The sequence below is a fragment of the Marmota flaviventris genome, chromosome 3 (assembly GCF_047511675.1).
Source record: "Marmota flaviventris isolate mMarFla1 chromosome 3, mMarFla1.hap1, whole genome shotgun sequence".
NCBI classification, from domain to species: Eukaryota; Metazoa; Chordata; class Mammalia; order Rodentia; family Sciuridae; genus Marmota; species Marmota flaviventris.
This window is the reverse complement of record NC_092500.1, coordinates 173,619,064-173,634,998: the sequence shown is the minus strand read 5'-3', so window position 1 is coordinate 173,634,998 and position 15,935 is coordinate 173,619,064. Positions and strand designations below refer to the sequence as shown.

General features: G+C 40.5%; 1 protein-coding gene across 1 annotated transcript in view; it reads right to left on the bottom strand.

The window, feature by feature from the left end:
• Positions 1-4,034: 4,034 nt before the first annotated feature.
• The window catches only part of LOC114082611 (beta-defensin 109), a 31,260-nt gene continuing 19,359 nt past the window's right edge, over positions 4,035-15,935 (bottom strand). The window contains exon 2 of the mRNA XM_071609334.1: positions 4,035-4,243. Within this exon, the coding sequence (XP_071465435.1) occupies positions 4,035-4,243 (209 nt within the window). The remainder of the gene's footprint in view (positions 4,244-15,935) is intronic.

Below are 15,935 nucleotides of genomic sequence, written 5' to 3'. Positions count from 1 at the left end.
TTAAAAAAACCTATTAGATTAAGAGTTAACCCTTGTAAATTTGCCTTAGAACAAAGCAGAGTGTAATCAGAGAAACGTATTAACCTACATCTGTGAGATAAAAATCATGAATCTAACAAATATAGAATTTTAAAAGCCTTCTTGGCCGTTTTACTGAGAGGTCCTGCTCATCAAAGCTGAAAAGAGTTCAGAGAACATAAACAAATGACAGGACCTGAACTCTCAGAGTTTTATGCCAATTAAGCCTTTATTGCTGGCCAGCATCGGACACTCTACTCTCTAAAAACAAGATGGTCAGAGTGATGCACTCCCTTCAGTTTGGCCCGGTATTTAAGCCAAAAAAACCCACAAAAGGGACATTTGGGAGTTAAACCAATGCAAGAAGCCAAGTTACAGAAGCAGGAGATTGCAGTCAGGTGGAGGGAAGCTTAGCCAATCAGAATAAGCCCAACTTTCTGTTACTTCTCAAATCAGAAACCTCATGCCCAGACAGATGTATGTGAAAGAAATGGTTTAAAGGCAGGCCTAACTTACTATTTTACATTGACTCAACATTTGTTAACTCAAAATGCAAAGAAATGTTATGTCAACAAACAGTGAGGACAATCCTTTAATAACTACTCAGACCTTAATGGACATGAGGAAAAATCATGACAAGATGAATCTTATGATTATTATGTATGCAGAAATGGAGTTTAATGTGTTCAAAACTACTACAATGCAACATGACTGACTCTGTAGACAATCCATATGAATGCCATTTATATTTCTAAGTGTTTATACAAATCTCTTAGAAAACACAACAGACTCTACAGTAGAGAAACATCATCAATGTCATTTTTGTGGGAAAGGCTTCAGTTACATCTCTGAGCTTAGACCCGACCAGAGAATCCATATAGGAGAGAAGCCATATGAATGCATGCCATCTGTGTGGAATAACCTTCAGTCAATAATCTAACCTTAGAAAACACAAGAATACCCACAACAGAGAGAAAACATTTCAATGCCTGCTGTGTGAGAAAGTCTTTAGGAAATTATCTCACCTTCGGCAACATGAGTGAGTTCCCATTGGAGAGAAACCATACGTATGTCATCTGTGTGGGAGAGACTTCAGTGTATCTTCTCATTCCTGACAGCAAGAGAGAGCTCACAATGGGGAGAAACCACATAAATGCTCTCTGTGGGGGAAAGCCTTCAGTCCATCTTCTAAACTTAGCCTTCATGAAGTAACGCACAATAGCAAGAAACACATGTTGACTGTGGATAGGGAAGCCATTAGCCATTACTCTACCCTCAGGACACAAGATGCCTCCAACTGGATAGATGCAATTCAGATGTAATCTACATGAGAAGTTTTTATGATGCCTCTGAACTTACAGAACACAATCAATCTAACACTGGAGAAAAGCCGTAGGTATGTCATTTATGCGCAAAATACTTTAGTCTATCTTTAACCCTAATATTTTCCTCCTCCATTCTTGTAACTTTGTATTTTATTTTTGCATCAATTTTTAGTTAATAGCATTTCATTATTTCAGTGAAATCATTCTGTGTATATTGTGGTTTTCATATTTGGCTATCTTTCATTTTATTATCAAGCCAGTTTTCCTCCATGGTGTCACAAAATTATGTCCCATTGAGAAGAAAATTCCTTAGACCAATTAAGTTGAGTAGAGTTTATTGAAATAAAGCAAAAAGCCCCATAATTCATGAATTAAGCAGCAACTACATGCAAACTGGTTCTGAGATGGCTCAACAAGAACATAATGGGTCAGTGTTTATGGAGGACTGAGAGGCGTAGAAAACAACTTCATTGGCTACAGCTTAGTCAATTTAATACTCAGTTGATTAGAGCTTAATTAGCTAAATCTTTTCAGCTTAATTAGTAAAATATTTTCAACCTCGTTAATTGGTTTCAGGGCTTCCCACCACCAACCTCAGTTCAGTTACCACGATTAAACTCTATATTGGTATGTTCTGTGGAACCCAGTTCAGGGGCCCAGTCCAAATTCCTGTCTGCTCACAAATGTTATTTAAAAGTCCATAGATTCCTATGTCCTCAAAGCCTAGAATGTTTCTTATACCTGAGAAGTATATGAGAGCATTTGTAAAAGAATAGAAAGTTGGTTGAATTTCTCTAAGTCCCCTTTATAATGGCCTAACATCTTCATTCTTCACTTTGTGTGAGGATGGTAGCTGTATAGTTGTCTGGAAATTCCAATAAAATGCACAGGGTATGTTTCCAGGTAAGACCTCATTAGATTTAGTGTTTTTCAATCAGGGTATATCCCCTATAATGTGGTCCTGATTAGCTTCATCAACTGGTTTTCCCTTATAAAAGGGAAGCCAAGTGGAGAATAAGTTTCCCAGAGAAGAATTACCATGCTGGGAGAAGAGCCACTATCAGCTCACTTGTGGATCCTGCCTCGGAAATAGGGATCTGGTCAGGGCAAGATGGTGGATTAGCTGAGGTAGCACTTCTCTTAGCTCTGCTGCCCAGAACTCAAACAGCAGTAATACCTCCTGAGCTATTCTCTTCCTGAGGCTTAGTGAAAAATCCCGAGTCTGGAGGGGCAATCTGCCTAGCCGAACCACGGACTGACTCATTAACCAGATCTTTAAAAACCCTCTGCACCAGAGTTTATCAGAGGTATGCTGAGAGTGGATCCAGGAGACACCCTGGGATGGCAGAGGGGTGGAGCCTATGCTGGAAAACCAGATCTGTGGGTTTACAGCTAGGTCTGTGTGGGCCTGTGGGAAGTGAGGAACTGGGAGCATTCCGACAGGTGGACACGGGTTAGGAAGGCTTGAGAGAGTTAGGCTCTCCACAGCTCCATGAGGGTACTGCTAGGGCTGGCTTCAGTGGGTCAGAGGGTTGGAGAGGGGTGTGAGGGTATTTGCTTTCAGCTCATCCAGCCTGAAGACCAGGCACCCACTGGGTGCCCTGGACCCACCTGGGCCTGCACTCACCTTGTCCAGACTCCCTCCACAGTCCAGCATCCACTGCTCCCAGGATTGCCAGGTGGGCTCCCCAGCCTCCAGTCTCCCCACCTTCCCTGGCCCCTTCACAGCCAGCCCCCAGTTCCAGGCATAAGGCCCTGATCCACCTGGTGGCACAGAAGAGCTGGGCCCTAACTTGCCCCAAGTGCCACTTAGCTGTCAGCCCCACCCAGTGGATCACACAGCTTCAGTCCACCAGGCTGCTTTGCCGCCAGACCCTCCTGGTCCAGCACACAGCCTTCTTGCTGGCTCACAGGATCCAGTGCCAGGGCCTGATCCACCTAGCCCCTGGTCCTGGCCAGCAGCTTTGTCGTCCACCCGCAACCCAGCTTCCCCAGCCTCTCACTTCACCTCCAGGCCTGCAGCCCCTCACTAATTCCCCAAGAAGGGAAATTAGGAATCCTTAAACCCAACCTCAACACAGTGAGCAACCCAACAAAAGGAAGGATGCACAATCCATGGCCCAGACTCACTTAGATCACACCTCAAGAAGAAATGGAAAGAAAACCAGGTGGGCAGACGGTGAACACATACACTCACTGTTTTGTCCTCTGTAGTGGATACAACTCCTTGATTTCTTAACATTTCACCAAGATTTGTTGTTGTTGTTGTTTGTTTGTTTGTTGTGGTAGTTCTGTTTTACTTTTTGATTTAGGGTTTTCATATTGGATTCTTGTTTTATTTGAATGTGTACTGACTGATTGAAGGACTCTTTCACATGTTCATATTTGTTTCCTCTCATTTCTAGCCTTGTTTTTTATTTCTTTTTTTTTCTTCAATCTTTTTTTTTTTGGTGTTAGAGTTTTTATGTTTTCTTGATTATTTATTGAAAGGTGTTGTTTCCCCATGCTGTGTATTTTGATATTGTTTTTATTTTCAAATGTCACCAAAACATGGCATCAAGTTATATGTGAAATCAATATTTATTTATTTTTATTGACAATGGAAATGCGAGTTGATCATAGAGCTAGAGGTGTTCAATATGAATATTTTGTTCTTGGCACAGAACTTTCCTTTTGATGCTTCTCATGGTTTCATTTTATCCTGGGTTTAAGGGCCTCACGATAGTCCGTATAGATAACTGGTGTTGGAACTGGTATAAGAATCCACCACTTTCTGCAGCATCTAATCTTTCTTTGGCAGAAAGAAATTAGCTCTTCTATTACTTTGCAGGTAGGTCTTCTGCAGACGCCTCCAAGGCCAAGACAATGGCCTTCACCAGAACCTAAGCCACTTCTTACTGCTGAAGAAGAGAATCAATGAGATAATTAGCTCATGTAGGAAATGTAAAGCCAGCAACACTCTGAAGTATGCTGTTGGGGTTCATGCATTGTGTGCCTAAAAAAGCTAACAAGGGACATGGAGAGGGGGAGCTGGCCCTTCCCCCTAGCCCCAATCCTTTGGAGAAGATCTGGAGGGAATGAACTGGGTTGGGAAGTAAAGGAATGTTCTCATAAAACATCTGAAGACAGCCACCTGAGTAGTGGGATTGCAGCCTATCTTATCCTCCCCAGCCCCTAGGCATGACACGGCCATCTATTGTATTGTGGCCCACCACCACCCAGGAGTAAGTAAGAAAATATCCAAAACATCTCCATTTTGTCTTTTAAGTTCTCTCTTTGGGATTGATAAACAGTGATATGGACTTTGTAGTTCTGGGGTTTAACATATGCAAACAGAATAATTATGTTATGAGCATCTCTGTAAAGAAAAGAGGTTGAATGAAAGACTCAGTTTAACAGCTCCATCTCACTGACTGCCCTGTTCACTGGCTTCACCTGAGGGCTCAAGTATTTACAAACACCTCCTTCCTTTTCTTATAGATTTTTGGCATAAGTAATTTGAACTTTAGAACCAAACTTGGTAAACTTGATGGTGAAACAATAAGAAAGTTGACAAAATGTATGTCCCAAATACAGCAATGTCTTCATTACTTAGTATTTTGTATGAGTCCTCAGCAAATATTGACTGAGTATACTAATAGAAAAATAAAAGTGAGAAATGTTTTCTGTTCATACAGAACTTACATTCAGTGAAGAAAATAAAACCACTGAAAACTAAATAATTCAGAATATGGGAAGATTCTTGGAAAAAAACCCAATTATGGGCAAGATACAGTCTGGATGATGGAACCATGGAGCATTTGAACTGACACTGAATGCTGGGCAAGAAAAGATAAACCAACATCTGGGTGAGAGCACTTTAGACACATAGAATAGCATGAGCAAGCTCCCTGGCTCAGTTATTTAGAAAACAGAAAGGAGACATTGAGCATGTTGGAAGAGAAATGTGTTTTAATAGGAAATGAGTTGAGATACACTAGGATCAGATATGGGTGGCTTGCAGCCCACGATCAGCTTGCAGATGTGCATCATGGCTGCTGTAACTGCCTTACTGGAGTCCCTTGGGGATCCCTATTGTAATGCTTCCTTTAAAACACTCAGTGTTGGGCCTTTTCTGTCTCCTGTACCCTCTTCCTTCTGAAAAGGGTATGGTCAATTTTTCATGGAAAACTATTGTGTGAGTAGTCATTTGTGGTGACTGCCTACCCTAAGGTAAAATTTGTTTTTGAATTATTTAATTATAATTTAAAACTTAAAAGCTGTAAATATTTATGATGTACAGCATGAGGTTTTGATATGCTGGAGAATGTCAAAATCAAGCCAATTAATGTGAATGATTTCACACATTTTCTTCAATCTTTCTTTTCTGGTAGTGAGACCCAGAAAAGTGTATACTTATAATTTTCAAGTATACACTTTACTGTCATTAACTCTACCTACCATGTTGTTATAATACCCAATATTTCTCCTAACAGAGGATTTATGTCAGAAGACATCTCTCCTGCATCTGAGTCACATGAGTACTCAAGAGATGGTGGTGGCACTTGTGTCCTCTGAGTGGTACCAGTAGACCAGCCATAGAGCACAGGTTTGCAGCAACTGACAGTGAGAAAAAAAAAAAAAGAAAAGTACTGGATTCTGGAGGGGTGAAAAGTGGACATTCAGCACACAGTCACCTCCCTGCCATGTTGGTAGTTGTGTGGCTGCATGTAAGGAGCCAGAGAGTTGAGATCAGGTGCTTGAGCATGCAGGGTCAGGTGATGCCTAGCTTTATGTAACTGAGCTGGTACCTGGAGCAATGGTGCCGACAGAATGTGCCTTCAGGGCCCAGGCATGAGAAGGCTGACTAGAGTTGTGGCTCTGGGAACTGACATGCAATCACATGTGGCGTAGCACATTTGCTACACTTATGAACACTGGCATGCATAGCGACCGTAACTCTGGGTCCTGGTGCATGAATGTGTTCCCTAAGGTTTGTGGGCTTTAACTGGAGCATAAACATTAGGATCAGTGACTTTTATTGTGAACTAGCTCAGTATGGTAATGGCTTCACTTTCTCAGGTGTGGATGACGAAGTGTAGAAAGAGAACTGGGTTCTTAAAGTGGGCACGCTTTGGTTGCAGCCTGTAAGTCAAGGACATGGACAGATTTAGAATGTCAGTTGTTATCCTGGTGCAGCACAAGAGCAACTGCTTCTTTGCAAAGGTGAAGGAAATGGGCAGCCTCACATCCCTCTCTGGGATTTCCAGAGTGGGAATTGCTCTTGGAAGGGCTGTTAGTAACACCAGTGGCAAAACATCCTAGTGTCCTCTATGGGACAGCCTGCTGAGGAGCACCATGTTTCCCACCACATGATTATACTGTAGTTTCCACCTTTCTTCTTTATTCTTAGCTATTTCTCAATCTCTTTGTGTCTCTGGTAGGCTTATCTTATCAGCAAACCTTTCTATGTGGATTGTCTCAATTTGTATTGTGCTCTTTTGTTTCTGGGTGTCCTTAAGTAAATCTTGAGTTTTCCCAGGACTATTTCAGTTTATGGATACACATACACACACACACACACACACACACACACACACACACACACACACACTCTGTATGTGTGAGGGGGGTGAAGACTGTTATCACCCACTTGACTATCTTGATATCACTAATCCAATTAATATCTTTTAGTTTCTTCTTCTTTTGATTAACTTAGAAGCAGAGTTACTTTCTCCATATTTAGATGTGATCTATTTCAATGATTAAATCTTAGACTCTCTTGGAATGTCAAAACTTTTACTTTTTTCCTAACTAGTAAAAGTCTATCAATATGCATCTGAAAGTATATTACAAGAATATTGGAAAGGTGAATTTTTTTTTTGTATCCAGATAAATTCCTTCAGATGCACTATGTCACAGCAAAGTTTAATTAATAAATCTTTGTATTGGCAAACAAATGAGTCAGTGCTACAGACCTCAGAGTGAGAGAAGACAAAAGAGTTAGGACAATTGTGGTTAATAGCATCATTTGTCTTCCCCCTCTGTGTCAGGAAGTTATACATTGTCAATGATTTGTCATCCATGAGATAACTTTAGATTCACTAATATATAGAGACCCTATTAGGAAGATAATTGTTTAGTATCAACACATCACTTTTATTTATATGTAACTATTGAGAACACTCTTTGGTAAGCATGATAGGACAGTGTTTGATAGGTAGAGCAGAATGATATATTGTATACACACACACACACACACATATATATATATATTTATCATTATTCATATTGTTATATGATATGTTATATCTATATAATCATATATTATGCCCAGGCAATCAACTTATATAAATAGTTTTTTCAAAGGGGAGAATTGAAAAGACCATCATCACTGATACTAGTAAAACATATCTAATACAGAAGAGAAGCATATTGCTTTAACAAAGTTAAAATTCATAAACAATGCATATACCAACTTCAAAGCAAAATATTACCCTCAATCCTATTAACAGAAGAATACAAAAATGCCTGTCCTCAATATTATATTTCTATAGTTCTGAGTTTTTTGGCAATGACATAATTTATAAAAAGGATAGAGAATGATGAACAGAAACTCACTGATGTCTTCTCTACTTCCCCAAATACCATGGGATTGACATAAGGGGCATTTTGAAGAGTCTATAATAGCTTCTACACTGGCAATTCCAGGAACTTTAGTCCTTGGGGGTCCAATTTGTTTGTCTTATTAATATTCACTCAATCTGTCTTGCCTACTTGATTATCCTTGATGGTGAACTCATAGCGTATACTTAATCCACCATTGTTCTATGGTCTAAGATGGAATGCTACCTTGATTTGTAATTCAGAATCTTAGAATTTCATCAATACATCAGTATCAAAAATCTCTGAGAGGCAGAAATCGTTTGATTAGACTGAAAGAACAATTGAGACTTTTGGCTATATTTGAAGATACATACTCTCAAGCAATTGGTGCTCTAGAATAAATACATACTAGGGAATCTCTTTAAAATCTTTTCAAAAATGGATAGTAATTTCCTAGAATACCCTCCCCTTCAAGCAAAGAAGTAGCCCTTGATATTCAGCTTGAGCAGTGGACACTGTTTTGGTCAACATGGAGAGGAGCAGGAATTCCCAGATGGTCAATTCTATCATCAGTAGAGGAAAAGGGGATGATTATTCTTGGGCCAGCAGCAATGCTAGGTTGTTAAGCCTGGAACTGCTTCACTGAGACACATCATTGAGTTGGTCTCACTGAAGTAGGTTTGGATGGCAGCATTCCCATTTTAGACCATGGAACAATGGGGTATTAGTGATGAGCAGTGAGTTCACCATCAAAGATGATCAGGTTTCTGATATGTGGATGCTAACCCCTAAGAAGGGAGGGTAGTAGGAAGGGGAAGTGTAGAAGTTCATTGGATTAGACAAAGGGGAATGAAGGGAAGAGAGGGGGGATGAGAATGGAAAAGAGAGTAGAATGAATTGGATGTAATGTTCTTCTATGAATATACAACCAGTGTAACTCTACATCATGTTCAACCACAAGAATGGGATCAAAATTGTAATAGGTTGTACCCATGTATGTGCAATATGTCAAAATACACCACCCTACTGTCATGTATATCTAAAACAACAACAACAACAACAAAGATGATCAGGTAGGCAAGGCAGCAGGAGTACACATTAAAGAGATAAGCAATAGTTTGGACCCTCAAGGATGAGAGATACTGGAATTTCCAGTATGGAGAAATAATCAATAGCAATGTACAATGTTTAAAGACATAAGAGCTATGCTACAGAGTTTTAAAAACTATAAGAAAACAATATAGATGATCAAATAAATTGGCAGGCATAAAGAAAATGTTGAAAAACTAAGTGGAAGATGTTATTGACAAATTACTTGGAGGTGAAAAAGCATCAGAGAAAGAAGAGAAACATTCAACTTATGCCAGAAGGCAGACCTGAGATACAAGGACTGGTATTATCTAATTCAAATCCCAGGAGAAAAGAAGAACAAAATGATGGACATTTGAGGAGATCCTCTAAAACAAGTCATGCAAAAATAAATGAATCAATTCAAAGAAAAGTACTTTAAGATGTGATATAAAATGCAAATTAGTTAAGCTCTAAACCTTATAAAGAAAGGCCAGATCATGACTGAACAGTGGGGCTGGAGCTCAATGGCAGAGTGCTTGCCTGTCATGCATGAGGACCTGGATTCAATCTCAATTCCAAACAAAACAAAAGCCATAAAACATATAATTTATAGTGGAATTATAATTAATCTGACTGTGACAACAATAATGAAACCAAGAACAAGTGGACTTATACCAACCAATGTTGAGAGAAAATGACTGTTCATACTGAATTGTGTACGAGAAATTCCACCTTCAGGAAAATTGATAAAACTAAGAAATTGACAGGTAAAGACTCAAATGGTTTTCCACCAAGACATCTACAGCAAGAAAATCCTGAAAGGTGTGTGTGTGTGTGTGTGTGTGTGTATGTGTGTGTGTGTGTGTGTGTGTGTAGGAAGAAAGGATTGACTAGAGAAGGGGTCCTAAGAGTCAGGGTGGGATTCTGAGGGAACACCATCGTACTTGTGATAGTGACACTTCTTCTAACACAGGGACCTGAAATGAATGGCATGGATGCTTCTCCTTCTGAGAGATCACACAAGGTGACAAAAGGAATTGCTCTTGCCCTGACAAAGAGAGTAGGTTGGATAGTCTGTACATCCTAGGTTTCTAAGGCCCCGCACAAAGCTGAGGGCTCAATGGGAGTGGACTAACTAGGGTTCTGAGTGAGGAGGCCCTACTGACAGGGCACTCACAGATGCTTTCCTGTGTGAGTGAGCGTCAGGAACAAGAGGAAGGAGCCATTGATAAGAGAGGAAAACAGAGATGCTGAGCCTGAAGCAGTGGTTTGAAGGCAGGGTGTGTACTTTTGGAGAGTAGCATTACCAGGGTCTCAGTAACAGACTCACAAGCTCTTTTTATGACCTTCCAGCGAGTGCTCCTAAGCAAGTCTGAGTGAAGTAGTCATGTGAAGGCCCCCATGTGAGCATGGGCTGCTGCAGTTGGAGGTCAGAGAGGAGAACCTCAAGGTCTTACTCTGAGTAGCAGGCAGCAACCACTGCCACTTGGGTCAGAGGAGGGGAAATGAGAAGACCCCCCACTCCCTGTACTTACAGGGACAAGATAGAGCTGTACCATGAGGTCTAAGGTGGGGTAGGACAGCTGAGGTGTCCATGCACCTGGCTTACAGTGAGTGTGGTGCAGGGGCTTCCTGAGGCAGGTAAGGAAGAGAGAGCCCGGGGGGTGGAGCAGTGCAGGCTTCCTGAGGGGGCGTGCAGGAGAGCCAGTAAAGCCTCCACGGTTCGCCTGCCAGGCACTGGGTGGTGGGGAAACTGCTTGAAGAGGTTTGAGAGGGGAAGTTGTGAGGCCAGTTTGGGGTGTTATGGTTGAAGGTAAGCATCCTAGAGAGACAGCAGGTGTGCCCTTGGACAACGCATTCCACATCTGGAGATCAGAGGAAAGGTCCTGGGGAGAATTCAAAGGGATGGGGGTGGCTGGCACCACTGAGAGTGAATGGGGCAAATGGAGGGAGGAGGACCAGGAGCTGAGCCCTGAGGCTCTGCAACAGGAAGGGTCATGGGAGATGGGGGGAAGCAGGGATGGACACTGAGGAGGAGCCTCCAGAGGGCAGGCTGAGGGTCAAGTGAAGCCTCACCTGGAGCCAAATGAAGAAGGTACATTAGGAAGAGGGTCGTGGCCTCTGTGTGAAAATCGAGTGAGAAGCCTAGTAGGTTGCAGAGTGAAATGACCATTGGCTCCAAGAACTTGGAGGTTAGTGGTGACTTCAAGAAAAGCACTTTCTTTGGGGGACAGGACCACACTTTAGATGAATGAGTAAAGACAGAGCAGTTGTCTTCACAGAGTGGAAGGGGTGGGAATAATTCCTGCATGGGATACATTTAAGAGGGAATGAGAGGAGAGGAATTAGAGATCACAGATACAGGCAAAGTTGAGCCCAGAGACAGGGTGATAACTGCCCCTGCAAGGAAGTTGTTAAAAGCCACCTGGTTGTAATATTATTGCCTTACCTGTTTCTTTTGTAGGCTCATTGTGCTGTATTTTCTAAAATTCCAAGATATGTTTACATATTACATTTTAAACATTTTAAATATGTTTACATATTACATTTTAAACAAGATATACTTACACATTACATTTTAAACATTTACTGTTCTTTCACATCCATAGTCATGCCTTATCCCTTACTGTGTGGTAAACTATCATCTTTGCATTTTGGCATCTGCCTTATTTGTTGGAAGTTCCTTTAACTGTCTCTAGTCCTCATGTTCACATTGCAAATCATTTAATATCTATAACTTAAATATCATTTAATAATCACTTAATAATATCAAAATCAAGATTTTGGTAAAGTCTGTATGATATTTGAATTTTCATACTTTGTAAGATTTACAGGGAGAGCTCCCTCTAACTCCATATCCTCTCCCCAAAAAACAACCAAAACATTCTTTGACTTTTCACTTTGGGCATAATCATCCTTTTCGTGTTTGGCTCTTTCCGTAACACTTTCAGATCCTGGTGACCCTTACTTAGGACTAGATTCTTTTGATCAGTTTCATCTATCTCTTCTGAGCTAATAAGTGGATATAATAATAAATGCTGGCTCAAATAGTCCTGTCAGATCAAACAACTCATAAATAAATGTCCGTGCTTCACAATCGAATTCCAAGACGTGCAGTAAGGCTGAAGCAGAACTCACCCTGCTTGGTGGCTTGTTGAGTGGCAGTGGCAGGTCTCTTTCCTGATGCCCTACCATCATCCTGCTCAACCTGTTGCTGTTAGGTTTCTGAAGATCTGATCTGACCTGCCACAAAGCTTTCTCAGCTGCAGATCCCTATAATCAGTCAACAACTTACCTGGAGGTAACAGAGCCAAAAAGAAGAGGAAAATGTAGAAAAAGGTACACAGTCTCATGGCTGCAGGGCCAGGGAACAGAAGAGGCAGCAACGTGGGTGGAGCCCGGAATCTGGGACCAGGGTCTGGAGTCTCCAGGGCTTTTTATGATGCTCCTGGGCCTGTGGTTTGTTCTTGGTCAGCAGAGCCTAACAAAAGGGAATAACCTAGTCCCACACATGAATTTCCAGAGACAAAGAAGTGCATGGATGTGGCAATGAGTCAATAGATGTAAAAGCGGAAGACCCACCCCAGCCACTGCAAAACACTGAAGGGGAAACAAACCAGAGACAGACAGGGCCTAAGTTCAGAGCTCGCTGTCAATGCACAACAGTTGGGATATGTGGTGTTGGTTAAGAGGAGCCAATGGGTCAAGGGAAGAGAACAGGAAGCGCAGAGGCAGAGCAGGGAAGTGGAGCCAGTTGACCTTTAACCCTGGAGCAGTGGCAGTTCAAAGGAGAAAAGCTCATCCTTTCAAACAGTGGTATGTGACCCATCACTTCCCCACATAGGCAAATACATCAGAGACACAACCACAGCTTCCACAAAAGTTAGTTCAATATGGTTCACTAACCTAAATATAATACAAAACCATAAGTCTCCTACGAGTTCACAGAGGGAAATTCTGGGTGACCTTGTGTTTGACAATGATATTTTAGGTAAATCCCAAAAGCATGATCCATGAGAGAAATACTTGATAACTCGGGCTTAATTAAAATTAGTATCTTTGCCTTTGTCATGGGCAGTGTTAAGAGAAAGAAAGAGAAGTGACAGACTGGGAGAAATTGTTTTCAGGGCATATACTTGGTAAGGTCCTTGTATTCAAATATATAAACATTTAAAAAGCTCTATGAAAACTATCAGCCTAATAAAAATGGGCCCAAAGCCTGAACAGACACCTTGCAAAAAGATAGAAATCACCATGTAGGAAAACACTCTACAACACAATTCACTGGGAATGGCACATTCAGATGATATTCCATTGCACACCATCAGAATGTTGAAGGTGTGAACCCCAACAGCACTGAAGGCTGGACAGGATGTGGAAGGACTGCAGCATTCCTTCAGTACTGGTGGAACTCAATGCAAGTTGGTCACTGTGTGAGAATGTGGGACAAAATGTGCCCTTCCATACGGCTCACCAATCATGCTCCTGGAGTTGACCCACAGCAGTTGATTCATGTCCACACAAAATCTGCATATGAATGATAACAACTTATAGTTGTTATAAGTTGGATGCAAAATGAGTTGCCCTTCAACAGATGAGTGTCTAATGAAACTGTTGGACATTCATGCAATTTGATATCATTCATTGATAAAAAGAAATCATCTACCATGTTACCGAAAGGTATCAGGATTCTTGAAAGAATATTGCCAAGTGCAAATAGTTTTCCAGAAAGATAATATTCAGTGATTCTAACCACATTACATTTCAGAAAGGCAAATGGTGAGGATTATTAAAAAATCGGTGTTTGCCAAGGTTTATGGGATAAGGAGAGATGAATAGGTGGAGCACAGCAGATTTTTTTGTGCATGAACCTATTTTCTCTGACATCCATAGAATGTACAACACAACCTTCAGAATACAGGTTAAATGTTTAAATGTTTGTATATATAGTAAGGGACTGAGTTAATAATAATGTGTCATTATTGATTCATTGGTGATAACAAATAAAATAAATAAACTAATGCCAGCTGGGTCATAGGGATATCCTTGGGGCTGTGAGGGATGTATGGGAACTCTGTACTTTCACTCCATTTGCTATAGACCATAAAGTGCTCAAAACATTCCATTAATTAAAATAATAAATTAACTAAACATCAGATATTGTAATGAATCAATTCTGTTCTATTGATATAAAGAAAAAGGCACCCTGACATTGGAATTTATTCCCTATTCAACTGTGCTGTATGGTGCATTTTGAAATCAAAGAATCAAAAGCTCATCTACTATTTTTAATTTTGGGGTTACTGCAGGTACTTTACAATTTTACATGAATTTCAGGATCTTTTTACCAATTTCTGCAAGAAAAGCCTGGTTGAATTTTATTACAGATTTCAAGGAGGCTGAAGATTATTTTGAAGGAGAGTTGCCTGATTAAGAGTAGTATTTCTAATCATTAAACATGAAAAGTCTCTGTCATTATTAAGATTTGCTTTAATTTCCCCAAGCAATCAATATTTTACAGACTTTAGTGAATACAATATCCCTTCACTAACCTTATTCTTAATTATTTATTTTTTATTGTAAATGATTTTTTTTAAATTCTATTTTTGGATTGTTAGCTCTTCAGAGATAAATATATCTTATTTTATATGCTGATCATGTGCTTTGTACATTTTTATACATGTTTATTGTTCTAGTATTTATGGACACCTTTGAATTTCTACATATAAGATCATGATGTTGTAGTAAAGACAGTTTTACTGCCTTTCACACTGAGTGCCATTCATTTGTTATTTTCCTGACTAATTTCACATGCTATAACGTCCAGCCAAATGTTGGAAAAATTATTAAGAATGAACATAAGATGAAGAAAAGTGAGAATGGACATATCAGCCTAGTGCTTGATCTTAGAATACTTTCAGAATCTTACAGTTATACAAGATATTCATTGGATTTTTGAAGATATCCTTGATCAGATTGAGACACTTCCCTTTATTCCAAGTTTGTTTTGAGATAGATGAATAGATACTGGTTTTGTAAAATTGTTACATTTTTCTTCATCTACTGGGATGGTCATGCATATTATCCTTTATAATAATGACTTATTAATATACTGCATATTTATTAATATGATCTATTGATCTGTTTTAGGATTTAATGTGACATAGCATTCTTGGGAGTAAATATACTTGGGCATGATACAAAATCTTTGTGTTTTGGGATTCAGCACGCCATCTGTATAAAGATACACTTTACCCAGAGGAAGGTCTTATCTTTGCCCTCAGTCACTGGGGGTGAGCTCTGGCTTCTGGGAATGTCCTGCCCCACAGGAGTGTCTGTGTTTGCCTGGGGTCCTCAACTCTGGACAGGACAGTCTGACTGTGGTTTTTGTTCAGAACATGGCATTCACTTCTGACATCCGGATGAGTGGAGGCTCTGTGGTTAGATGAAACCTTCAGAGACTGATGGCAAATAAAGGTCAGCCACGTGGGCAGTATGTGGTGGGGTCACAGCAACATGGTACACCAAAATGCACAAGCTTTTTGCTTATCAAAGATGCAGGAGCCTCTTGCTTGACAAAGATGCCATCACTTCTGTTCTGCATTGTTGTGAGGTTTCTTGTTCGGAGCCCCCCAGGACTTCATCTATCCCCATGGATGGTATAAGTTGTATTATTTTGCAATAATAAAACTGGAACCACCAGTATAGAATTTCCCTAGTTCTGTGAGTCATTTCAGGGGATTATCAAAGTCAAAGCTGAGAGTGTCCACAAGCATTCCTGAATTTGGATCAGCAGGTATGAAGTAGGAGTGGCTCTGGGCAGCACCTAGTGGTTGGCTGGTGTCTCAAGTGAGGGGTGGTCTTCTGGGGGCCTTTCCACAGATGTTGCAGCTTGGCAATCTACCACTGGTTAAGGGCTTGGACTTTCTTGGAATT